At 41.3% G+C, this 23368-nt stretch overlaps 2 protein-coding genes across 2 annotated transcripts; both read right to left on the bottom strand.

Annotated features, from left to right (window-relative positions):
• Positions 1 to 555: 555 nt before the first annotated feature.
• Positions 556 to 11544, bottom strand: tmem88bl (transmembrane protein 88b-like). The gene is made up of 3 exons (XM_085274051.1): positions 11349 to 11544; positions 9884 to 10178; positions 556 to 4126 (listed from the first exon to the last, which is right to left on the bottom strand). Exons 2-3 carry the CDS (start codon positions 10175 to 10177, stop codon positions 3899 to 3901), a joined length of 522 nt encoding a protein of 173 aa, XP_085130177.1. The 5' UTR covers position 10178; positions 11349 to 11544; the 3' UTR covers positions 556 to 3898.
• A 4163-nt stretch (positions 11545 to 15707) lies between these two features.
• Positions 15708 to 21663, bottom strand: nbl1 (NBL1, DAN family BMP antagonist). The gene is made up of 4 exons (XM_085275563.1): positions 21245 to 21663; positions 19980 to 20160; positions 17538 to 17649; positions 15708 to 16457 (listed from the first exon to the last, which is right to left on the bottom strand). The coding sequence occupies exons 2-4, from the start codon at positions 20150 to 20152 to the stop codon at positions 16179 to 16181; spliced, it is 564 nt and encodes a 187-aa protein (XP_085131689.1). The 5' UTR covers positions 20153 to 20160; positions 21245 to 21663; the 3' UTR covers positions 15708 to 16178.
• Between the last annotated feature and the right edge of the window lie 1705 nt (positions 21664 to 23368).

Below are 23368 nucleotides of genomic sequence, written 5' to 3'. Positions count from 1 at the left end.
TGCTGTGCTTCCTGAATGCCTCCACTTTGCAATAATGACACTTACTGATTGAGTAAAGAATATCTAGGAGGGAAGAGAGTTTGTGAACTGACTTGTTGCAATGGTGGCATCCCGTTACAGTGCCATACTTGAATTCAGTGAGCTTTTCAAAAGGACCCGTGCTTTTACAAATGTCTGCCTTTATTGTTTTTGGTGAAAATGTATTACTGAGTAAACCAGCAGTGAGACGACACTGCGCTAAAACCATGCGGCATGGCTAAACACGTTTTAAGATTCCAGACTTAGCCCAGACTATTTTATTTTGACTCATTCAAGCAAAATTACATCCTTTAGATACTGAAGATTGCTTTTGCAAATTGCAAGATAAACATTCATCCTACTGAAAGCAGACGCATGTCAGCACTTCAGGCCGCAGGATAGTTTTAATTTGTCAATATGAAGAGTGCTGAACTGCATTAATGGGCAGCATAAATCATGAGAACAGACTGGACGAAAACATAATCAGAGGCAACATTTTCCTTTAATTAGCTCATTTGCTCTGTTGATCTGCACAGAGTTTTATCGCAGACTTTATCATATTGTTTTCCTCAGAAATGAGTGTGATAGTGTCCTCTTAGTATCCAAGTGTGTGCTCTGCTTGTGAGCTTGAGAGAAAGTGAGAAGTAAATGTTACTACCCTATCTTCAAAGCTTTCCAACCTTCAAAAACGGGTCACAACACAAAAGAGACATGCCGACAAAGAGATGTCCTCTTTTTTTTATTGATGGAAGGTCAGAACATGCTGTTTTGTTGATAACACCAAAGTTCACTTTGAACAAAAAAATAAATAAACCTCAATTAGCTGCTGCAATTTTCCCAGTAATTTGCTTCAGATGTGGTATACAACCCTGTGACATTAAAAAAAACTATTTCAGCCTTTTTCCTACACGGTTCTCCAAAACACTGGTCTTAACTTCGATCCATTCTTTATCTGGCTGGATTAACAGAGCACATTCAGATTAATAAACACAAACAAAACACACAAATAAATAAGCTAAAAAATACATATAATTTAGCATGATACAAGTGGCAGAGGATGAATAATCAATGCCCATCATTAAATATGATTTATTTCTTCCTTCTGAAAGGCAAAGCCACAAGTCTGAACACTTAGCTATGGAGCAAGGACACAGATAAAAGGGTTTGCAGCGTGTCACTGGTGAATTTAAAGGACCGGAAAGCAAAGAGGCAACACAATGAACTGATGTGATGATTCAAATCCCTCTTTAACAGTCTGATCCCACTGAAAGGCAATTACTTTGTCATGCTGTCGACTTTAGTTGTGTTCACGAAGAGGGGTGTTTTTTTATGGCACAATGTGATCTAAAAGAAGCATTAAAATGAAATATGTTTCATATCGCCCCCACATTCACAAGGTATGACTGCTGATGATGCTACATTGGGTAAAACTCCTTGGGAATAAACTTTACTGTCAATTTAAGTCTTTGTGAAAGTTTTTTATGCCACTGGGTGGGCGTTTATGATTCCATGTGAACATCATGAAGGAACTGCTTCATATTTTTGGCACAAAAACTCGCTTCGACTCAAGGATGATCCTCATAATCAAAGCTTTGATGTTCCTCGTGACACTTTAGGCCATAACTTACAAAAATGTCTAATAGGAAAAAATCCTATTAGATGTCGTCAAAATAATGACAACATCATATTCTGCAAAAACCGCAAGAGAGTAATTCTAGTTATAATGCATTTCACAAGATTCGCCTTGTTTTTAAGGGTCTCCTAAAAGCCCCATCGCAGGTGAGCGATTGAAGCACCTATAAATGAGAAGGCAGGAATGCCGTTGATTGACACATGACAACGATATGAGCTACAGAACTTTGGAAAAGTCTCAAGCCACCCATTGTTTCTTTTTATTTTGCTGAGAAAATTGCAAATGGGTGCAATAATTTATCGAAACATGTGCAAGCAAACATAGAAATGCAGTGTATGGAGCTTGTACAATTCTATTTGAACTGAACTTTCTTGTTTTCTTGTAATTTCTTTAAGTAGTCTTCAGGAAAAGTTCTGCAGGCTTCTTAAAGGCCATTCAATGCTCTTCTTTGGATGTTGGCTACCTTCTGTTCTCTGTGAAGATGATCCCACACTGCTTCAGTGTGTTTCATTGCGTGCTTTTCTAGCCAGGTTTGCTTTTACTGAATTAGAGGTGTGTTTGGGATCACTGAAAAATCTGATGCTTTTCTGATGGTTCCAACACCACTTGCTGAAATGCATCCCCAAACCATGACAGCGCCTCCACTGTTTTGCAGATGGCTGCAGACACTCACTGTTGTTCATCTCTCCTGACCTCCTCTCTATATACTGATGATTTGAATGAATTATCTTGAATGAACATGGATCAACTGAAGGGATAGATGCATCACTCAGGTCCTGTGTCAGGTCTTTGCTGCAGTTTTCCTTTTTTCTAGATATGCCAAATCTTTAGCTAATAGCACTTTGGGTATTACCTTGTTGGTGCAAAAATGCCTTCAAACTTTGATATCTTTGGCATTTTTATAGCTTCAACTGAAAATGAGTGGGGAAAAAAACAAAAAAACAACAACAAAACTGATGTTCAAGAAAATGTTTTAAAAATTACTATCAAGTTTGGCTTTTTGGAAGCAAAACATAAAGAAATGAAGGGTGGGCCAAGACTTTTGCACAACACTGTACATTAGAGGGTAACCTAGGCAACCTGGAATGTCCGCTAGTGACCAACTGTCAGAGACAAAGCCGGGAGTGAAACGAACAAATTGTTCCCTGTGTGGACGGGGCTTTAATCGCATGCTTGGAAAAACTGTTTTTCTTATTTAGAGAGTTCTCAAGTGCAACCACAAATACAACCTTCTGAGAAGGTCTCACATTTAAACACATCCATGTAGTTCGCAAACAGGCAATACAAAATCACAACAATATGAGCTTTTGTACAAAATCATAGTTAAACTGGTGTTTGATGTGTCCTCAAAATAAACCAACAAGGAGCTGTTAAAGCTTGCGTGAATACCCTGCAGGTATCCTTCACTCTCCAAGAAGTTTGCATGTTTTTTTTTCTCGTCTGTTCTAATATGCATCTGGTTTACTTCAATAATGAGCCCGTAATGTGTTTTGCTTTAAGATTCTTGTAAGATGGCACTACATATCTAAGAAAACTGGTCTGTTTCTGTGTAAAAGCCACACAAACCCAACAAACCCTCATCTAGGGTCATTTTCAAAAAAACAAAACAAAAAAAAACAATTCACAAAATTACCCAGAATGGGCCGCGAGTAACCAAATGAATAAAAAGAAATATGTGACACAATAACACAGGTCTTGGTCTTGAAAGAACAGTTTGACATTTTAGAAGTTACACTTTTGTATTCTGTCTGAGAGATCAGTGAGAGGTGACTGCACTCTCAAAGAGGAGGCTGAAGGCAGATGGCTGTTTGATAAGCACAAATCCCAGCAACATCTAGCTGGAAAGGCTAATTTAATCTTCCTACTGTCACCTCTAAAGCTCTGGAATATCTTTTTAGGTGGTTTATATTAATGTATGTGTTTTGGGTTTCACCCTGAATCGAAGTTTTCAGTCTTTATCCCGTTCTAAGTTAATTATCTGGTCTTTGCAGCTTCAATATCACCACACAGACATGAGGGTGATATTGATTTTCTCACCAAAACTAACAGGAGAAAAGAGGACTCGAATATTTCTAAAATGTCAAACATTTTTACAACCATTGACAAAGTAAGTATTAGCTGTATGACTGTCTTATCGACTATAATGATGTTTCTATTTTTGCAAAACATCTGTAACCCTCAGGTTCGTCTTGCACAAATCAATCTTTCCGATCACTGTGACCCTCAGCACCACCTTCTCTGTTGTGATCAAACCCAGGCGTGGATGCTGCCCGCCCAGTCCAGCAGCCTCCCTCTGTACCAGGCGCGCTTGATTGGCTGAATGAAAAGCAGGAGTCGAAACTTTCGGAGCAGCCCGCAGAAGACTGCCGCCGCCACAATCACGAGCGGAGACATCATCACAAAGCCCAGGATGATGAGGGCAGAGCAGCTGTTGTCATCGAGATAATGGCAGATGGCAGAGGGTGCATCAAGGACCTGCAAGGACAAACACAGGAGGGAGAGTAGATGAGACAGAGGTGCTCCAAAACATGTGATGAGCACTTTGGCTTCAGCAGAAGCTCCATCTCATCTGTGAAAAAGCAAATAGGCAGGATTTGTATTCATTAAATATGAGGCGTGTTTGGATGTGTGCTGAGGGTGCAGTAGTGGGACTGTGTGGGCAGTGGGGCGTGACAGAGTTTCTCCCTGCCTCGCTCTTTCTCTCTGCAAGATAAGAGTGTGCTCAGTGCTGTCAGTAAACCTCAGAGCTGTCAGTCACCTGCAAGCGAGAGGAGGAGGAGGACAGCAGGTGGTCAGATAGTAAAAGTCAGAAGCTTGCAAAAAGCAGAGAGACAAAGCTAGCAGCAAAGTTAGCAGCTGAAACTCACACCTGTGTGAGGACGCAGTGACATTGTTACAAGAGCTTACAATTCAGACACATCTGATGACCACTTTTTACTAAATGGTTTTTCAATTTGAAAAGAAAGTAAATGTCACTGTTTTTCTTCTTAAAACATACAGCACTTCATGTGTTCCACATTTTTGTTGTGTTACAGCCTTTTTCAAAACGGATTTAATTCATTTTTCACCTCACATTTTGACACACAAACACAAAATGAAAAATTCTTGGAAATGTACTACAAAGAAAAAATAAAAATATAACACGTACATTTTTATAAATATTCACAGCCTTTTCACAGGTAAAGTCAGGTGATTGGACATGATTTGGAAAGACACACACCTGCCTATATAAGGTCCCATAGCTGACAGTGCGCGTCAGAGCACCAACCAAGGCATGAAGTTCAAGGAATGGTCTGTAGGCCTATAAACAAGATTGTATCAAGGCATGCGTGTGGGGAAGAGTACAGTGTGAGTACACGAAGTGGGAAACTAGTCAGGGTGGATGGAAAGATGAACATCCTTAATGATAACCTGCTTCAGAGAGCTCTGGACCTTGGATGGGGCAAAAATGTATCTTCCAACAGGACAACGATCCTAAGCACACGGCCAAGATAACAAAGGAGTGGCTCAGCCACAGCCTAGGTTTGAACTCAACTGAACTTTAGTCAAGAGATCTGAAATTCACACCCATCCAGCCTGATTGGAGCTTGAGAGGTTTTGCAAAGAAGCACAGGGCACCTCTGTGATGTGGTGGGGAGATTAACATCATGGTTATACAGCCAACAACTCTGCAGCAACTGTGTGATGCTATCATGTTGACATGGAGCAAAATATCTGAGGAACATTTCCAGCACCTTGTTGAATTGATACCCCCAAGAAGCAATCATCAACGATTATTATTATTATTCAGGCAAAAGGGGGTCCAACCCAGTATTAGCAAGCTGAAATAAAGTGTCCAGTGAGTGTACATCACATACTTGTCTCACACAAATCTGTTAGAAAAATGCAAGCGGAGACACTTTCATGACTAAATCGCATGTTAAGGCATATTAAATGTAAAGAGTCACTCTCATTTTACTATTGTTTCTATTTCTTTTGCACAAGTGATTCTGATTCTAAGCTAAAAGTTGTTTTTTCTAAATGCACCGTAGCAACAGCGGTGTTTAATACACACCTGCAAGCGCACACACCCCTCCGCGAAGTGTAAAGTGATGCTTTCACTGAGTACATTTCCTTCCTTGACAGTGTGTCTGCGCACAGCTGGTGCTGGCACCAAATCAGACTGTCTTGTCTTCCCTCGCTTCGTGCTCTGCTGCCACAAAAGGAAGAAGTCTGACTGACATTGTCTGTAATTGCTTGGCCTGTTCTGACATTCACTCTGGCCTAATCGTGATTATATTCTCGTTCTGTGTCCCCTTGTTGCATGTTTTTAATTCATGTGCAGTGCCCTACATGGCTGTGCACAAATCACTCCTAACTGAGACAACCAGGGTCTTCAGCCGGGCTTTGATTTTATGACCTATCGGGTAAGCTAAGGACCGAACTGTAGCTCTCTCCTGCCTGACTTGGTACGATGCCCAGGTCCACTGCTCTTTACTGATTTAACTGCATTTCGTGTATCTCACACAAGAAGAGCCGCACCTGTCAGAAATGCTGACAAACTCCAACATTCAAACTCAAGTTACCGTGTTTGTTTTGCTGTGCAAACCCAGAGAATATGTCTGAACACCTCTGAGGGGAAGGTGTGAGGTACACATGTAGAAAATGCTGCCAAGAAGACTTGGCCTGAAGGCTGACTGTTTGCCTTCTCCAGGTTCCAGAGCCAACCTTAATGACAGATAATCCTCCTATTGTTTACAAATGGCATGGGCTTACTTGCCTAAACTTCCAGAGAAGTTAAAGAAGACTCAGTGGCAGAGCAGATTCCTTCTCTCAAATGATTTGTGAACTGACTCTTAGACTTGTATGCAAATATTTGGGCAGCCCTGAGCAGATATCTTGTTGGTTGTTTAATGAAAAGAAGTACATACAACCCTGCAGCAACAGATTCAAACACTTATTTTAGCTTAATTGTTTTATTTAATTAAAAAGAAATAGGACAAAATAATAGACTGTGCCAAATATTACAGCCAGGTAACAGAGGCTCTCTGTGCAGGGATTTTCACCCACTCCTCTTGCAGATCACTTTTTATCTCACCGGAGATTTTCAATGATGGTCAGGTCCATGGAAGTCCAAGGCCACTCTCAACACTTTAGCTGATGTTTCATGAAGTCGTGCATTGTTCCATTTTGGATCATCATCCTTTCGGAGAAGTAACCCTCTTTACACTTAGGTTTTTCTTCCTTGATTGGCTGCAGGATGAATTTTGTGATATTTCTCTCAAAAAGGCTTGTTTGTGTTGGTGCAGCATAACCTCGAAGCAGAATATTTATTCGCCTGTTTGAACAAGATGCTCCAAAAGCTGCATCTCCTGTTTTTTTCTTCATAACCTAAAAACCTCAGTTTTAACTCTGAAATGACTCAGACTTGTTTGTGTTTCTTTAGGTGCTTTACAGGTTACAATTTTTCTTCTGCTGACTCTCCTATGCTAACCCTGCGTGCGCATCAACCCTCCCCAATGGAAAGGTGCACCACGAGGCCTGTGTCAGTCCCTCATGTTTATCTTTTCGTCCATCAGACGTCCATTTCTTGCTTTTCAAAGTGTTGGCATGACTTCTGTGCCTGCCTTCAAAGAAGTTTCTATGCTGCTTTGTAGTAGTCATTTCCAGCTCCTCTGTCAGTTTTACTTCAGAAGTGCTTGTCAGATGTTACTGCAGGGTTTGAAGAGTCGGAGTCTCTGATAACTCCTAGTAATTCTTCACCTGCCTTGCAAATGCCAGGAAGTAAATTAAAGCCCTGAGCACTAATAGAGCGCTAAGCCTTTACAAGTAAATGTGTGCCTGAAACATTTGTTTTGCAGGGTCTGTTTTTGTCTTCTTTTCACTTCATAAATACAAACAAAATATGTATTTTTAACCAAATACATTTGTACACTTAGATAAGTACTAGCCTCTTGTGCCTGCGTTATAAACGTGGAGGCACCAGACATACACTATATTGCCAAAAGTATTCACTCATCCATCCAAATCATTAAATTTAGGTGTTACAATCACTTTCATGGTCACATGTGTGTAAAATCAAGCGCCTAGGCATGCAGTCTGCTTCTACAAACATTTGTGAAAGAATGGGTCGGTCTCAGGAGCTCAGTGAATTCCAGCGTGGTGCTGTGATAAGACGCCGCCTGTGCAACAAGTCCAGCTGTAAAGTTTCCACACTACTAAATACTCCATAGTCAGCTGTTAGTGTTGCTATAACAAAGTGGAAGCGATTGGGAATGACAGCAACTCAGCCATGAAGTGGTAGGTCATGTAAAATCACAGCGGATGCTGAGGTGCATAGTGTGCCGAGACCTACAAACTTCATGTGGCCTTCAGATCAGCTCAAGAAAAGTGTGTAGAGAACTTCATTAAATGGGTTTCCATGGCTGAGCAGCTGCATCAGACGCAGTGGTTTAAAGCACACCTCCACTGGACTCTAGAGCAGTGGAGACGTGTCCTCTGGAGTGACAAATCACATTTCTTCATCTGTCAGTCTGAGTTTGTTGGTTCCAAGGGGAACAGTACTTGTCTGAGAGTATTGTGCCAAATGTAAAGTTTGGTGGAGGAAGGATTATGGTGTGGGGTTGTTTTTTAGGAGTTGGGGTCGGCCCCTTAGTTCCAGCAACAGGAACTGTTAAAGCTTCAGCAATCCAAGACATTTTGTACAATTTCATATCCAGTTCCTGTTCCAACATGACTGAGCACCAGTGCAGAAAGACATGGATGAGCGAGTTTAGTGTGGAAGAACTTGACTAGCCTGCACAGAGTCCTGACCTCAGCCTGACAGAACACCTCTGTGAGCCAGGCCTTCTCTTCCAACAACTGTGTCCGACATCACAAATGTACTTCTGGAAGAAAAATCAAAAATTCCCATGAACACTCCTAAACCTGTGGAAGGCATACCGGGAAAAGTTTGATGCTATTAGAGTTGCAAAGGCACAACATCAAATTAAACCTTATGGATTAAGAATTGGATGTCATTCAAGTTCATACGCGTGTGAAGGCAGATGAGGGAATACGTTTGGCGATATGATGTAAGTAACAAACGCAACACTAATGTTGTCACTTAATAAACAGCAGCTTATCAATTCAGCTAATAGAAATGGAGCAACGTCACCATTTATCTGGAGCCATGACTTAATAAATCCACTGTAGATTAATTATCAGGTGTCTGTTTTGACTCAAAGGTCTCTCAAGGGAAATACCTCTTTAGTTGCTAAATTCTACTTGCTACAGAAAATATTGTAATTGCATCTCTGCACGTAAGCATGTTTCTTCAAAATTATAAACATGTTAAAATAACGGCTCTCCTTATTGTCTGTCATATATGTACCGTTAGTGCTGTGGACACTCAGATTAAACATGGCCAATAGAGACGTCAGCGTATGAACAACTGATCCCTGTGAAACAGAAGCTTGGGTTTTTTTTCTACTCTTGGCTCTGTGTGATGTCATCTAAGGCTACCAGTTCTGTGCAAACCTTTTGTTCATGAGGTAGACCGGTCAGAAGAAAGTCAGCTTAGAGGATGGAGAAATTGAGCTAAAACAGCTTGTTTTAGACAGAGGATAGACTGAGGGACTGCCCTAATGTCCTGTACCAGATAAACAAGGATTATGCAAGGTCTGATAGAGCCCGAGAATAGAAACATGGAGCTGGAAATGAGCATAACAAGTCCCCTTGAAAATGAATGAACTCTTCCAAACATACAGTTACAGAAAGCAGACTGTTTACTGTGCCTGCGTCTGTGTCCAGTAAATCAGGACAGTGTACAAGTTATACAGAAGCAGTTGTTCCAGTTCGTTTAGTGTGTGTGTGCATGTGTGTGTTTGCAGTGTGACAGATGGTTCCCTCAGTCTACTTGGCAAGATAGAGAGAGAGAGGAAACTCTTACAATATAAAAGGACTGTTGGGGGACATAATCTGTGTTGAAGGGGTGTAAAAATAAAAAATTCAGTGCATAACTTGGCTATCTAAATTTCCATTATCTTGCATTGTTAAAGTGCTGCCCGATGGGGCCCATTGTGATTCCCAACACCACTAAACAGCATCCTGTGTCCAACGTTATAGTTTTAACCCTTTGGCCCTGTGTCTCTATCAACTTTTGCTAAGTATTCTCTGAAATTTCATCCGCAGGCATGACTAACTCAGATAAGACTTTGCAATCTAACATGTGGTGATAAATGGCACTCTCTGCTACAGATTTTTACAGCTTACCCTGGAGTGGCAGAGGAAACCAGCATACAGCAGCAGCCCTGCAGGCAGGAGCACCACAGAGAAGACCACAGCCAGGAGCAGAGCGCTGGCTAAGACCACGCACAGGTTCCAGAGGATGAGAGCCGCCCCGCAGGCCACGCAGCCACACCTTCCCCTACGGCTGCCCCAAGCACTGCCCCCGCTGTGAGCCACAGGCGGGGGAAGCATCTTCACGCCCTCTCCGATCCAGAAATCTTCCTCTTTCTCCTCCTCGGCAGAACCGCCGTCGTCCAGGTCCACGTCCATACCGCACATCCTGTGAGACAGCGTCTGATCGAGTTAATGTTTTACTTTACGAGCTACGGAATGACGCTGTGCTGCAGGAGTCCTTTTTAAAAAAAAAAAATCTTGCACATCATTACTGTGGCTATTTAAACTGAGCCTATTTTACATTCATGGACAATATCTGCATGTTTTAACCAGTCCATTTCTTTTTATTTATCACCACTATTATGTTGACTCAAACAACCATACGTAGCTAAAGTATCCTCTCCAGGCTGGATGCTGTAATTATATATGCATGCCTGCTGAATTTTGAAACTTAAATTAAATAATTGAGGTGCAAACAGAGCTCTGTCCCTGAATTGCCTCCTTTTCCTTTTCCATTCAACCAGCCAATAGCCCATCAGACCATGGAAATGGGAACTTAAAGCCTATATTGACTTCACCTACACACACATACTGTATCCACACTTTTTCAGTATCTTCCCGTCACTTGTCTGGTCGATCTCTTCGATCACGTCTTTGTCACTAAAGCCAAAAAGAAATACATTTCTTTTTTTACTTGAATGACTAAATCCTTAAAGCTTAAACGACCTGCTGCTGAGCTAGAGGCACAAACCACATATGGACATCCATGTAGGTGGCAAATTAGAGGAAAATAAAAGACCCTTAAACAGAGTCTGTTTTGCTGTGGATGCAAATTGTTTTTGTCTACTTGTATCCCTCTGTACCAACGTTTAAATGATTACACACTCCTCCAGGAGGAAAATGCCCCTCATCCACAGGGCACCAGGGCTCACTGACTGGTTTGATGAGTAAGAAAATGATTTGACCCATGTGACCTTACAGTCACCGCATCTCAATACAAATGAACCGATATGGGTGACTCTGGACAGATTTGTAAGCCAGTGTTGGTAGAGGAAGCATGGACACCATATTATCCAAAACACATCTTTTGGTGTTTTGGTTAATATGGTGTCCATGCTTCCTCTACCAATCAATGCTAATGTGCACCGCAGCAGTTCTCATGACCCAACACCTTACCAAGACTTTCAGTTTTCCTTTAATTTGTCAGCCACTGGTATGTTCTGCTCCCTCTCAGTTTTATTGACTCCACTAAAATCATTTTTATTTTTTATTTTAGCTTCACACTGGTTTTTCTTCTAATCACACGCACTAAACAAGCAGAATTATTTTTTCTTACCTTGATGTAGCTGTAAACCGCGGTAATCCCTGTGTGTTTGAGAAAATTCTCTCCCAGCAATCGACTCTGAACTTTTAGTTTCCGAGCAAATATAACGGCAGGTGCCAGTTCAAGAGCAGAGCAGCGGCAGAGGAGCACCTGTGAGTCGGACTCAAGTGATGCTGCTGCGCTCTCGGGATCCTCTGTGCGCCCGCGGAAGCGAGCGACTCCGGAGCGCGCTCTCCAATGTTAAAGTGCGCGCTCACGCGGTTGCTTGACAGCTTGGACTATTTTTCCTAAGTGTTTGTATAGTAGGGGGGGGGGGGGGGCAGTGTGTCACAAGACCCCTTTATCAACGACAAAGTAAAGTGAACAGGGAGGGCCACAGAGGAGGAGGAGGATGGTGTCATGGTTACACGTCACCGCTGTTGCTACATTTTCTCTATAAAGTTTCACTTAAAAACGTGATCTACTATTTAAACATTAGTTGCTCATACTTAGTTGCCAGTTTGTGGAAAATCGTTCTCTTTTCATCTGCTTTGTGATTTACATTCGTCTCAGCGATGCACTGTTAATGCAGAAAATTTGATCCAAAACATTTAGTGATGTTTGATGTTTATAAGCTTTACTTACCAAAGGCTGAGCGATCATTTCTTTACATCTCGAAATACTCCTAACAGGCAAAGCGCAGATACTGAACAGTTTGAGTTTACCTTAAGATCAGAGGTGGGAAGTAACAGAGTACTACTTTGTTACTGTACTCAAGTAGAATTTTTAGATATATGTACTTTACTTGAGTTTTTATTTTTCAGGATAGAAACTATGAAAAGATTGCATATCTCACATACAAAGCCGTTACTTAAGCCATTAGTTACAAATGAGAAAACCTCCATAAATGGCGAACACATACACTGACGGGACACTTCATGAGGTACAATGTATTTAACAGCCTATTTACACAAATATCCAATCAGTCAATCACAATGCAACAACTCAGGGCATTTGGGCATGTAGACATGGTTAAGACGACCTGCTGAGGTCCAAGCTGACCGTCAAAATGACAAATAACAAAGATGAGATTTTCACCCACATAAAATCTCATGTTGATGCCAGAGGTCGGAAGAGAATGATGAGACTGTAATTCAAATAACAGCTTATTACAACCAAGGTGAGCAAAAGAGCAAGTCTGAATGCACAACATGTCAAACCTTCAAGCTGATGGGCTACAACAGCAGAAGACTGAGGTTACAATTCACACAGGCTCACCAAATTCTGTGATCATATGATGAGCCTCAATTTCTGCTGCAACACTCGGATTGTAGGGTCAGGATTTAGAGTTAATGGCATGAAAGCATGGATCCCTCCTGGCTTTTATCATTGTTCAGTCTGGTGGGGGTATAATGATGTTCGTGGGTATTTTTTGGCACACTTTGGGTCCCTTAGTACTAACACAGCCTACCTAAGTTTTGTTCCTGACCATGTTCACACTTTTATAACCACAGTGTACTCATCTTCCGGTCACTGCTTCCAGCAGGATAATGCACCATATCGCAAAACTCAGTAACATGTTGACCTGGTTTGGTCAACATGTTACTGAGTTCCCTGTACTCATGAATCTGTGCCATGAGGAACTAAATCAGCTCTGAAGACAAAAGAGAGGTCACCACGGCACTAGCAAGCTATACCTAATAAATTGTCTGAGTGTTTACACAAATATATGTGTTTACTATATTTGTAAGCTTAAAACAGCATAATTAAAAGATATATTTAGACCACAGATACGTCAGTTTTCATGCTCACAGACCACTTTTTTTCTCTCTGTGATGCAGAAATGTGCTCCAGGGTGTGGTCAGTGTCAGAAGTCAGAGTTGTTTCTTTCAAACAAATCATCTACATCTTTAAATAAAGTCTTTGTGTTGTTTATGTTCTTCATTATTACATTTGTAAATGATAGCTAATATCTAATAAAGAGAGTGGACAGTGGTAGCACCATGTATTTTTTATCAGTTTTTAAACAGTTGTACTACATCATTGGCTACTCACAGCCCAGACCTGTTTATCTTGGTGTCTGTCCAATCAAGTGACCTTTGCTGTAGTTTATAGAAGTGAATGTAAGCCAGTCTTGTCAGATAATCAGATAAAATCTCAGGAAAATCAGATTAGGGTGAGCTTAAATTCATAGAACTGAAAACAACCAGAGGACACGCCTACACATCCTCTACAGGCAAAAAAAAGAAGCTCCAGTCATCCAGTGCAGCTAAACAAGGTCAGAAAATGCATACAATAAAAGAACAGTTAAGAGCTTATTACATAAGAGAAGTGTTTGCCTTTGCTTTGTATATGAGCTTGAAAACAGAACACATTTAAAGCTGAATGGGGGGAAAGAAGGCTGTGATACGTCCACAAATATCCCTGCGAGTTTCTCCCTCTGCAGTCCTCAGAACATTGTCAGCTGTGTGGCTGCAGATAAGAAGATGATCGATTTGTTTTCCAGCACAGACAGACAGTCAACCTTTCGCTGCTCAAATTTAATTACACCGAACAAGCGAAAAAGATAGGAGGATATGAAACTGAGCTGAGAAAAGACATTGCCTGGACATAGAAATGGAGATGAAAGATTGATTGATGAAGCAGTGGAGAGACGCTGCAGATGGTGTGGAGGAAGATTTTGTAAGTAAAGTGCACGATAAATGTCGTCTCTCTGGATTCTACCTGTGACATCTGCTGACATCTGCTGGAGCACCTGTGAACTTTCTGAACAAAGCGCAGAACAGACCTGCATGTTTCTTGTGTATATATTAAACAACATCAGCATTTTCTTCAAACTAACTGCACCACATCACTGCATTTTAGCAAGTTACTCACAGACAGAATTTGTACTGAAAGTCTTTGTGTCAGATACGTACTCTGCATTACCTGGCCAGAATGGGGATTGTGGTTTTTCTACCCCATTCCTTACTTTGCAGTCACAGAGAAAAGGATCATTTCGCTGATAGCAGTGATGAAATAGATAGTCAAAGCCTTTATTTAAGAAGCCGTGCAAGCACACTGTGTACTCTATTACATGTAAAATCCTGTATAAAATGTTACTGAAGAAAAACTATACAAGTGCAGAATGGTGCTCAGTGGTTAGTGCAGTGCTCTGACAGGAAATGGGTCCTGGGCTTGAATCTGTGTGGAGTTTGTATTTTCTTCTGTCATAATAAAATTGGGATATTTAATTAATGCTGCCTACTAATCTACACATATATACACATAGGACTAGTAATATATAGATAAATGTGTATATATTTGTACAACATGTATCTTTAATGGCTTAAAAAATACAAGTTGAGCACAAGTTTGTGCAATGTACCAATATCACTGGCACCAAAACAGCCCCAGGGCATGATGCTACCACCACCATGCTTGATAGCTGGTACAGTGTTATTACGTTTGAATGCCTCATCTTTATTCCTCCCATCATATCTATCTGTATAAATAGCTCAACTTTCTCTAGTCTGACCATAAAGAGACCTTCCCAACTTTTGTAAAGCTACAAATCTAATTCTTAGATCTTCAGAAACCAGTGAGTTTAAATGAAGTCTGCCGATTCTTGTTAATGGCTATCAAATGTGTCCCAACTAAAAACCAAATATTAGTGGGGATGCATGTATACTTTTGACCCTGTGCGGATTATAGAAAATTAAAACTTGTGCCCCCAGTTCTTTTTTTTAAGTCACGAAGGATGTGTGCTGCACAATCGTTCCACCCTGGAGAAACAGCAGTTCAAAGAATGCCCAGAATTACCATGACATTAACGCCCATGATGAGTGTATATAAACGTCGGAGCACAACTATATTTAACAACTAATCTGAAGTTTTTGATCTGTTCTGAATACAAAATCGTATTTTTTTTAAGAAACTAAAATTCTGAAATAAATGTAGTGGATCAGAATTATAAAGTGGTATTGAATAAAGAACCCTCAAAAAATGATCTTTCATTGCCAAATAACTTCAATGAAAACTCCATAAACGTAAAACTGACATATCAGAATTTTTTTTAAAGATGACTGGAAAAACATGACCACATCCCTTAAATGCAGCACCATAAATAAAGTAGATAATTGAGTAAATGTGCAGGGAAAAGTTCCTCTGTGGCACTGAGATCAGATTTAGGCCAACAAACAGGAGGGTCTCATCCTGCAGCTCTTCTTCGCTCCAGTAAGTGGCACCAGCATCGATTAAAAGTCTGACATGGCTACATTTTTGTTGGTCACAATAAAACAAGACCATGTGGCCATGGCCAAGAGTCACACAACAACCACATAATAGAGTCACAGCTTCATCTTTGTAGTCCCTGACAGGAAGCTGAAAGTGGGTCTTTGAGCCAACACAAACAAAGCGCTTTCAGTTTTATTTCTTGTGACATTGAAAAAATAAAAAACAAAAGTGACAGAGCAGCAGGAAAGCTTTCAGATAAACACGACAACTAAAGAGAGTTATCTCAACTGACTTTAATGCATTTGAAGCAGATTAAAAGACTGCAGCTTATTAACAGACTATAGTCATGTTTGGATGCACAAACACACACATGAATGTGCTAATCAACAAACAAAAGAGTGCACAGGCTTTTGTGTTTGGACGAGTTCATACACACCGTCTGATAACATGACTCTGTGAGTGTGTGTGTGTGTGTGTGTGTGTGTGTGTGTGTGTGTGTGTGTGCCTTTAGAGAAACGCTTTAACACAAAGTGAAGTCATATCTTCAAAGTGCCTTTAAAATACTACAGCTTGGTACAGAGGATGCAGTGTCGGGGGAGAGTGGGGAGGGCGGTAAAGTCCCCTGGAGTGAGCGACAAGATTACAGACCTACCCCCCGTCTGATGTGTGTGGTAGTGAGTGATGGTCTGTGTGTAGTTGAGCATGCTTGTAGGAGTGCGTGTCTGTGTGGGGCAGGGGGTCAGACTGAACCCCGCTGTCTGATAAAGACGGGACAGGATCCAGGCTGTTGTCTGCTGGATACAGCTGCATCACCGCCCCCTCCTGGACACCTTCCTTACTGCACGACTGACAGCTGCAGCGGAAGATCCTCTCCACCAGCTTATCCACCCGGGGAGAGTCTTCGCTGCCCGGACAATCCAGCGTCACCTGTGCCAACACAAAGTTGCACACATGCATGCGTAAAGAGTGAGTTGAGAATTGAAAGTAACTCAGCAGAAAGATGAAATATTTATTGTTTCCTTGCATTGATTTGTATAGTATTTAAGTTAAGCTGTTATTTTGAATAATCTCAAGGTGTGATAATATATTTTATGTTTAAACAAGAGTATTTTCTTATAGTTTTCCCTCCATCACCTCCTATTTAACATGCTTATTATAAGATGGACTCCTGTGAATGCGTTAATGTGTCTTTGGTCCCACTAACCAGACTCTTGGTTCATAGTTTTGTTTTTGTTTTGCTGGATCTGTGTTTTCATACAAAGTTTATGACACTCGATGGAATAAAGAAATACTGGGAAAAGCCGGAAAATCAAATAAACAGAAAAATACACAACCCCCCTCCGTAAACCCAAGAGTTACACAAGCTCAGCCAGTTCTCCAGACCTCACGCAACTTCCCCCTCACTGTTTCTATTATCCAATGAAAATGATCATTCAGCAATTTTATCAAGAGCCAAAGCAGCGGGGAGCAGTATCCACTTTCATGAGAGCTGACTTTGTTTTGCCTCAAACTGAATTCTGTTTAAAGTCCTGAAACAACAATCACAACCGCAGGCGCAGACGTCCATTTTCAGATAATTAACTGTAAGGTGTGAGCGTGAAGGCACTTTTCCCCCCGTCTTGTCTTGTGAAACAAAAAAACGTGCAGAAATTAATTAAACTATCTGGTAACGACTGTCTGCTCCAAGGTACAATATCTTTCCACTGAAACATGAGGTGACCTCACCTGCGGTCCCATCCACCGAGCCTACCTGGCAGCCTTCCAAACTACATACATCTCACCACAAAGCCTTTGTTTTTCTAAGAGTGGATTCCTTCTGGTTACAAGGGACAAAGAACCTTAAAATAATCTAAAACACAGGCTAAAGGTTCACGTCAGACAAAAGTAACTATGATCTATTCTGATCTCCTTTTCGAGATCTTCTGCTTTTTTGCTTTGCTGGTGAGGACAGCGTGCTTTCACTGTTGGTGTGGGGTTGCTAACTGACTAATGTCCAATAACTCTTACCACTTCCCACTGTGTCTGGGCAGGCATGCAGGAGTCACAGTGGACCAGAGACTCGGTTGACTGTGGAAATGTGTTGGGGACGCTGTAACTGAAACACTGACCCAGACAAGCTCTGCAAGAAAGAGGAGAGGGTTAATTATTTCTCATTCAACTACACAGATGCAGCGTTCATGCCGAGCAAGAGTAAGAAGTAATAATTTCACCAAAAAAAGAGCCTGAAATGTGAACTGATTTACCAAGTCTGAGGATGCCTGGTAGCCTTGAGGCAAATCACAGAGACGTGTAATGCGTAAATGGGAATTACCAGCCAAGTTGTGATTTCAAGTGAAAGCCAGGATAAAGGTGATGGGAAAACGTGTTTTTCTACAATACTGTTCAAACAAATACAGGAAGGAATGCATATCAAGTTTTACTGAGAGAGCTTTATAGGAATAACAATGTATCTTTGACCAGCTTTCTCAGTCATGCAGCCTGAAGGTATAAAGAACAGTTAGCTGTCGCCTGGCCTCAGAAAATCTTCTGTACAGAAAAGTACAGTAAATAGTTCACAATAAAAACACTGTGTACTCCTGTTTGTCTGACAATTGCTTCAGGAACTTTTGGGATTTTTTGGGATTTATATATATATAATATTATTTAATGACTTCACCTGAAATCTGTCAAAAACATCTTTCTTTTTTAAAACCTGCCCTATCCAGCTGTTTTAGATAACACATTTATGGTCTGGATCCTTTGTTGTGCCAAACACATTTACTTTGCCACGAGGGATGCTGTTTTGTTGTTGTTGTTGTTTTTATGCTTGTTTTATTATTCACGCTGTTGTTTTCTCTATGGTTATATAAACCCCTGCCGGTGCTGACAGGGGGTGAGGGCGAGGTTAGCAACAGAGTTTACAGATTACAAGTAAATAACTGTAGTTTGACATCTTAATCTTAATTTTAAAAAGTTTATGTATAACAACTATAATTATATTTCAGCATTAAAAATGTCATTTTTATTAACATGCCTCTGCATGCTGGTGAATAAACATTACAGAAACATAAAAAAAATCGCTTTTGAGTGATTAACAATACTGTTAATTTTGGGCTGTGGCATAAACACTGTGTGGTGGTCAGTTACATTTGTTAGATTTATGTTTTAGGCAAGAACCAAAGGTCCTGCGTCACAGTTATTGCAATTTTGTTGTTTCTTTATTTAGTTAGTTTTTATTTCCAGGGCTGGTACTATTTATCAATGAGACAGCATTATAGACTGAGATTAGCCATTTGCGCATCTATCGATATTTGCGTTTATAAAAATACAGAATGTCGGCATTGCTTGTCTACCAGAGGGCACTCTGCAACTTCCCTGTTGGCAACGTGTTTGAAATGCCACAAACAACAATCAGCTGATCAGAGCAGAATCGGGAAGAGCAAATAACAACATGTGACAAATGTTAGGCATATCCGTGTGTCTGGAAGGAGAAAAATATCGGCTGATATTCTGGATATCGGTATCGGTCAGGCTCTATTTATTTCTATATGTTTAAAGTTTTTGCTTGTTTAGTTTCAGTTAGTTTCCAGACTGTGTGTTTAGTTTAGTTTAGTTTAGTTTTACTAAACTTGAGCTACTTTCAGAGGTGGGTTTCGTATTTTTAAATGTGAAACTATGGACGCTGTTTGTCAGGGGCAACATTTACACGTTCAGCACACAAACACAACTCTTTGTGAAGATGACTCAGAGTGTACACACGTCCTGAGTTATCTCTGGTTCCATTTTATTTAGTTTTGTAACTACACAAAATAACTGTAGTAAGAGGATGTTTTGGCTGCTCCCTTATTTCCCAGGGGTCGCCGCAGCGGATTGATCCACGCTGGATTTGACACAGATGTGACGTCATTTATGTGGGCGCAAGCTTTTAACCCCATGACTCTGGGTCTGTCCTCCCGACCTCAGATCAGGGATCTTTTGCATAGATAAACGTGTTTTCTACTATCACGCTAGCTGTTTTGCTCTTTGTAGTTTGCTTTTAAAAAAAAGTCAGTTACCTAAAGGTTTTGCACACATAATTTTGGTTTTAGTTCCGTTAAAAAAATATGAACAACTCCAGGCTTATGCATGACTACCTCTTCCAAAGAACATCTTGTCATTAGCTTCCTCTCTGAATGCAGCCGTCTAGTCATGCACACAGATTTAATAAATATGGGCTGAGACAAACTTTTTATTTGGCTTTTAGCAGACGCGCACTCTGCTGGAGCTCGTTTGAGCACCACAGTCTTTTTAAAGAAACTTTTTGGCTAAGAACAAAGACATATTTAGTGATTGCCGATTAAATAATGTGCCCTACAAACTGAATGAGGCATGACTCTTGATAGCGTAACCTAATGATATCAAGGAATTTCTCCTTTATTTGTTTTCAGCTGCACTGAGAGATAATCGGACAGAGAGGGCCTTCATCCTGACCTGTTTTGAATAGAGCGAGGCTGACATCCCGTGTGCCCGACTATCTGTGTGATGTTCTTGGCTTCGCACCAGGCGCTCTTGTCAGGGAACAGCGCCAGGCGGTTGATGTGTGCAGGCGGTGCCGCTGAATACAGTGCAAACAGTGCGCAGCAAATCTGAATCCTCTCCCACATGACTGCACCTAAAGGAGCAGAAAACCACAACACGCCGCCGCTCTGTTAACTCTGTGAAAGGCAAAGTCTCGTCACGCCATCTGTTGCCTGCAGGTCACATAGCGCCAGTTTTCAGTCGGTGTGAAATCTGAACTTTGCATGTCCCTGCTCATGTGGATTGACAACTTCCTGGTGCCTATAGCATCTTACAACCCACACGTCCTTGTGCATCAGTCAGATTGCTTCTTCTTACCGGGTTTGGTGCATTTGATTGGATAAAAACTTGTTGAACGTGTGCAGTGAGGACGTTAAAATGGGTTTATAGTGTCAGAGAATAGAGGGGATACAATGGGAGTGGGAGGCAAAGCTCTCCTCTGTTTCGCTCTCTTCTTTAAAAATGCCTCAGCCATTAACGTCATTTACAAGCTACAAAATCGTTTTCTCCTGGTGCATATTAAAAGTGTCTGGATGTGGTCACCCACATCCACTGTTTTACACGCTTTTTAGCACTTCAATATGTCTGCGACTCTAAAGGATCAATTCTGGAGACAGAGAGCCTACAAGAGGCTGCTGTGGTGGGCTGTGAGACCGACGAAATGTTTTTAATAAAATAAATATATATGTTTATAATGTCCTGCTTTGACGGACTCCAGACTCTGGGTTTTAGCTTAAAAAAGAAGAGAGCGAGGTTTCAGCCGAAAGTCTGGAAAGCGTTACAATAATATATCAGTGTTTCATATACAATTATAAGGGAAGACATGTGATACAGCTAAAATCTGTTTTCCCAAATAGTTGAGACCATTAAATCTGAATTTGAATTAACTTAGCATTCATGCGTTACATTTACATTTAGCCTCCCAAATTTTTAAACATCCTTTAAAATAAACCAAAACATACAAAATGATCACACATCAGCCTCTGTATCTGTACAGTTATGTAAATGGGTTTTTTCGTGGTTATTTTTTACTCACAGAGTTAATTCAGCTCATTTAAGAAGGTGAGACGACCTCAAAGCGTCACTTGGATGTATAGCGGTTATATCATGGGGTTACTTTCTAAAGTAATCAAGTACCTTCTCTTCAACAGCGCCGGGAGGTCAGTTGAGGCACTTACCACTGCTCACGAAAGCCGGGGAATTGAGCGCTTCGCCACGGTCCCGCTGAGCCGAGCCCCCCTCACCTAAACCCGGGTTGTCGGATATCACCGTGGGCTGGTAACTAAACAGTATGATCACGTGGTGAAAATCCCTGCACAGATTGTCATAAAACTGTCACATCATCCGGTAAGACAAGCAACCGTCCGATCAACCGAGAGGAAGAAGAAGAAGATGGATGGGGAGCTGGGGCAGGGTATGAGCGCTATCTCATCTCCGAGTCCATCAGCTCAGACCGTCCCTCCCCTTTGTTCTCCTCCCGTCCCGGGTTGAATTCCCGTGTAACTGCGCCGAAAAACACTCTCCAACTTGTTGTCTTTTGTTGTAAAACTCTCAGGCTGGGTTTAGGCGCGGCTGAGCCCTCAGACAGGGGTCCTGCTGTGCAGTTTCTGGACGAGAGAAAGCAGGGAGGGAGGGGAAGTGCTGGAACGCTTTCAAATGTTTCCCTAAGCAGGAGTGATCGTGTTAATTAGACACACATGCAATTATGTGAATATTACACATACAGGGCATATTTCAAGTCACGCACACACATCTGGCATTGCTTTGATAACATATGTTTGGAAAATTGAAACATTAACAACACAATGTCTGATGAAATATAACTGGTAAACAGATGTGAAGCCCCTGCTGTGTTCGCCTTTATTCCCCCTAAACCACTAAAAAAAAACTTCGGGATGATGAAATGACAATAGCTGGTTACTAACCAGAAGCTCAGAGGGTTTGATTTATTTCAGGCTCCACTTTGGAGTGAAACCACTGACAGACTCATGAGCAGTTGCTGAAATGCATTATGCTCTCCGGTTCTCCTGACTTGTGATTGGACTCCGTTCAAAACTAATTTAAAACGGAAACATAAGGGGACAAGCTTGGAGTTCGGCCTTTGGTGTAGTCCATACCCAAAGTGAGATACTGATAGATGTCAGTGTCTTCTCTTGGTCTAAACCACTGACAGGAACCAAAATATATACATTCAGTGGGGAATCCGTTGTGAAAATATACAACATGCACACACACAGTGTTGAAATACAATCACTGGACACTTTATTAGATTTACCCTTTTGCCACAGAAATGCCTTAATTCTTTCTGGCATAAACGGAACAAAGTGCCAGAAAAAATCCTCAGAGATTTTGGTCCATATTAACAGCATCACACAGTTGCTGCACATCCATCATATGAATCTCTCAATACAAACACTCCCAAAGGTGCAAGGTGTTTGAGGTGTGATGGTGACAGTATGTTATCCTGCTGAAATTAAGCAGCCACTAGAAGATGGATACTTTGTGGTCATAAAGGGTTGGATGTGGTCAGAAACTATACTCAGGTAGGCTGTGGTGTTTAAAGGATGTTCAGTTTGGTGCTGAGGCAGCCCAAAGTGTGCCGGGAAAATCTCCTCCACATGCTTACACCACTATACCACCAACCCGAACCACTGATACAAGCAAGTTTGAATCCATGCATTCATGTTGTTTATTATTACCACATCTGATCCTACCATCTGGTTGTCGCAGGAGAAATCCAGAGATGTTGATCTGCAAATTTTCTGTTTCCCAGTTGTGGTGACACCTGTGAGAACTGTAGCCTAAATTTTCTGTTCTTAGCTAACAGATGTGTCCTCTGGTGTGGTCTTCTGCTGCTGTAGCAGCTCTTCTGTATACCTTAGCTGAGTTGATTGTTTGAGTAAGCAACAGTATGCTTTCATATCAGTTTGAAGCAGTCTGGTCATTCTCCTTTGATATAATCGAGGCATTTTTACTCAGACAGCTGATGCTGAACGGATATTTCCTCTGTTCAAACCATCATCAGATGGCTGTGTGAGAAAATCCCAGCAGATCAGCAGTTTCTGAAATATTCAGACCAGAATGTCTGGCAACAATTCCATCCTTCTTCTCTGTTCTGATGCTCGACGATGTTTGAACTTCACGCTATTTTTTACCATGTCTATGTGCCTAAATGTGTTAGCTTTACTGCCATGTGATTGGCTGATTAGACCCCTAACCAGCTGCAGCAGATGACTGCCCCTCCCTGAGCCTGGTTCTGCCAGAGGTTTCTATTTTAAAGTCCCCAGGTGCTTGCCCTCGAT

The sequence above is a fragment of the Mchenga conophoros genome, linkage group LG5, assembly GCF_057382185.1.
Source record: "Mchenga conophoros isolate Kocher_MC1m ecotype Shallow Benthic linkage group LG5, M_conophoros_male_GT1.1, whole genome shotgun sequence".
Taxonomy (NCBI): Eukaryota; Metazoa; Chordata; class Actinopteri; order Cichliformes; family Cichlidae; genus Mchenga; species Mchenga conophoros.
This window is presented reverse-complemented; position numbering and strand designations above follow the sequence as displayed.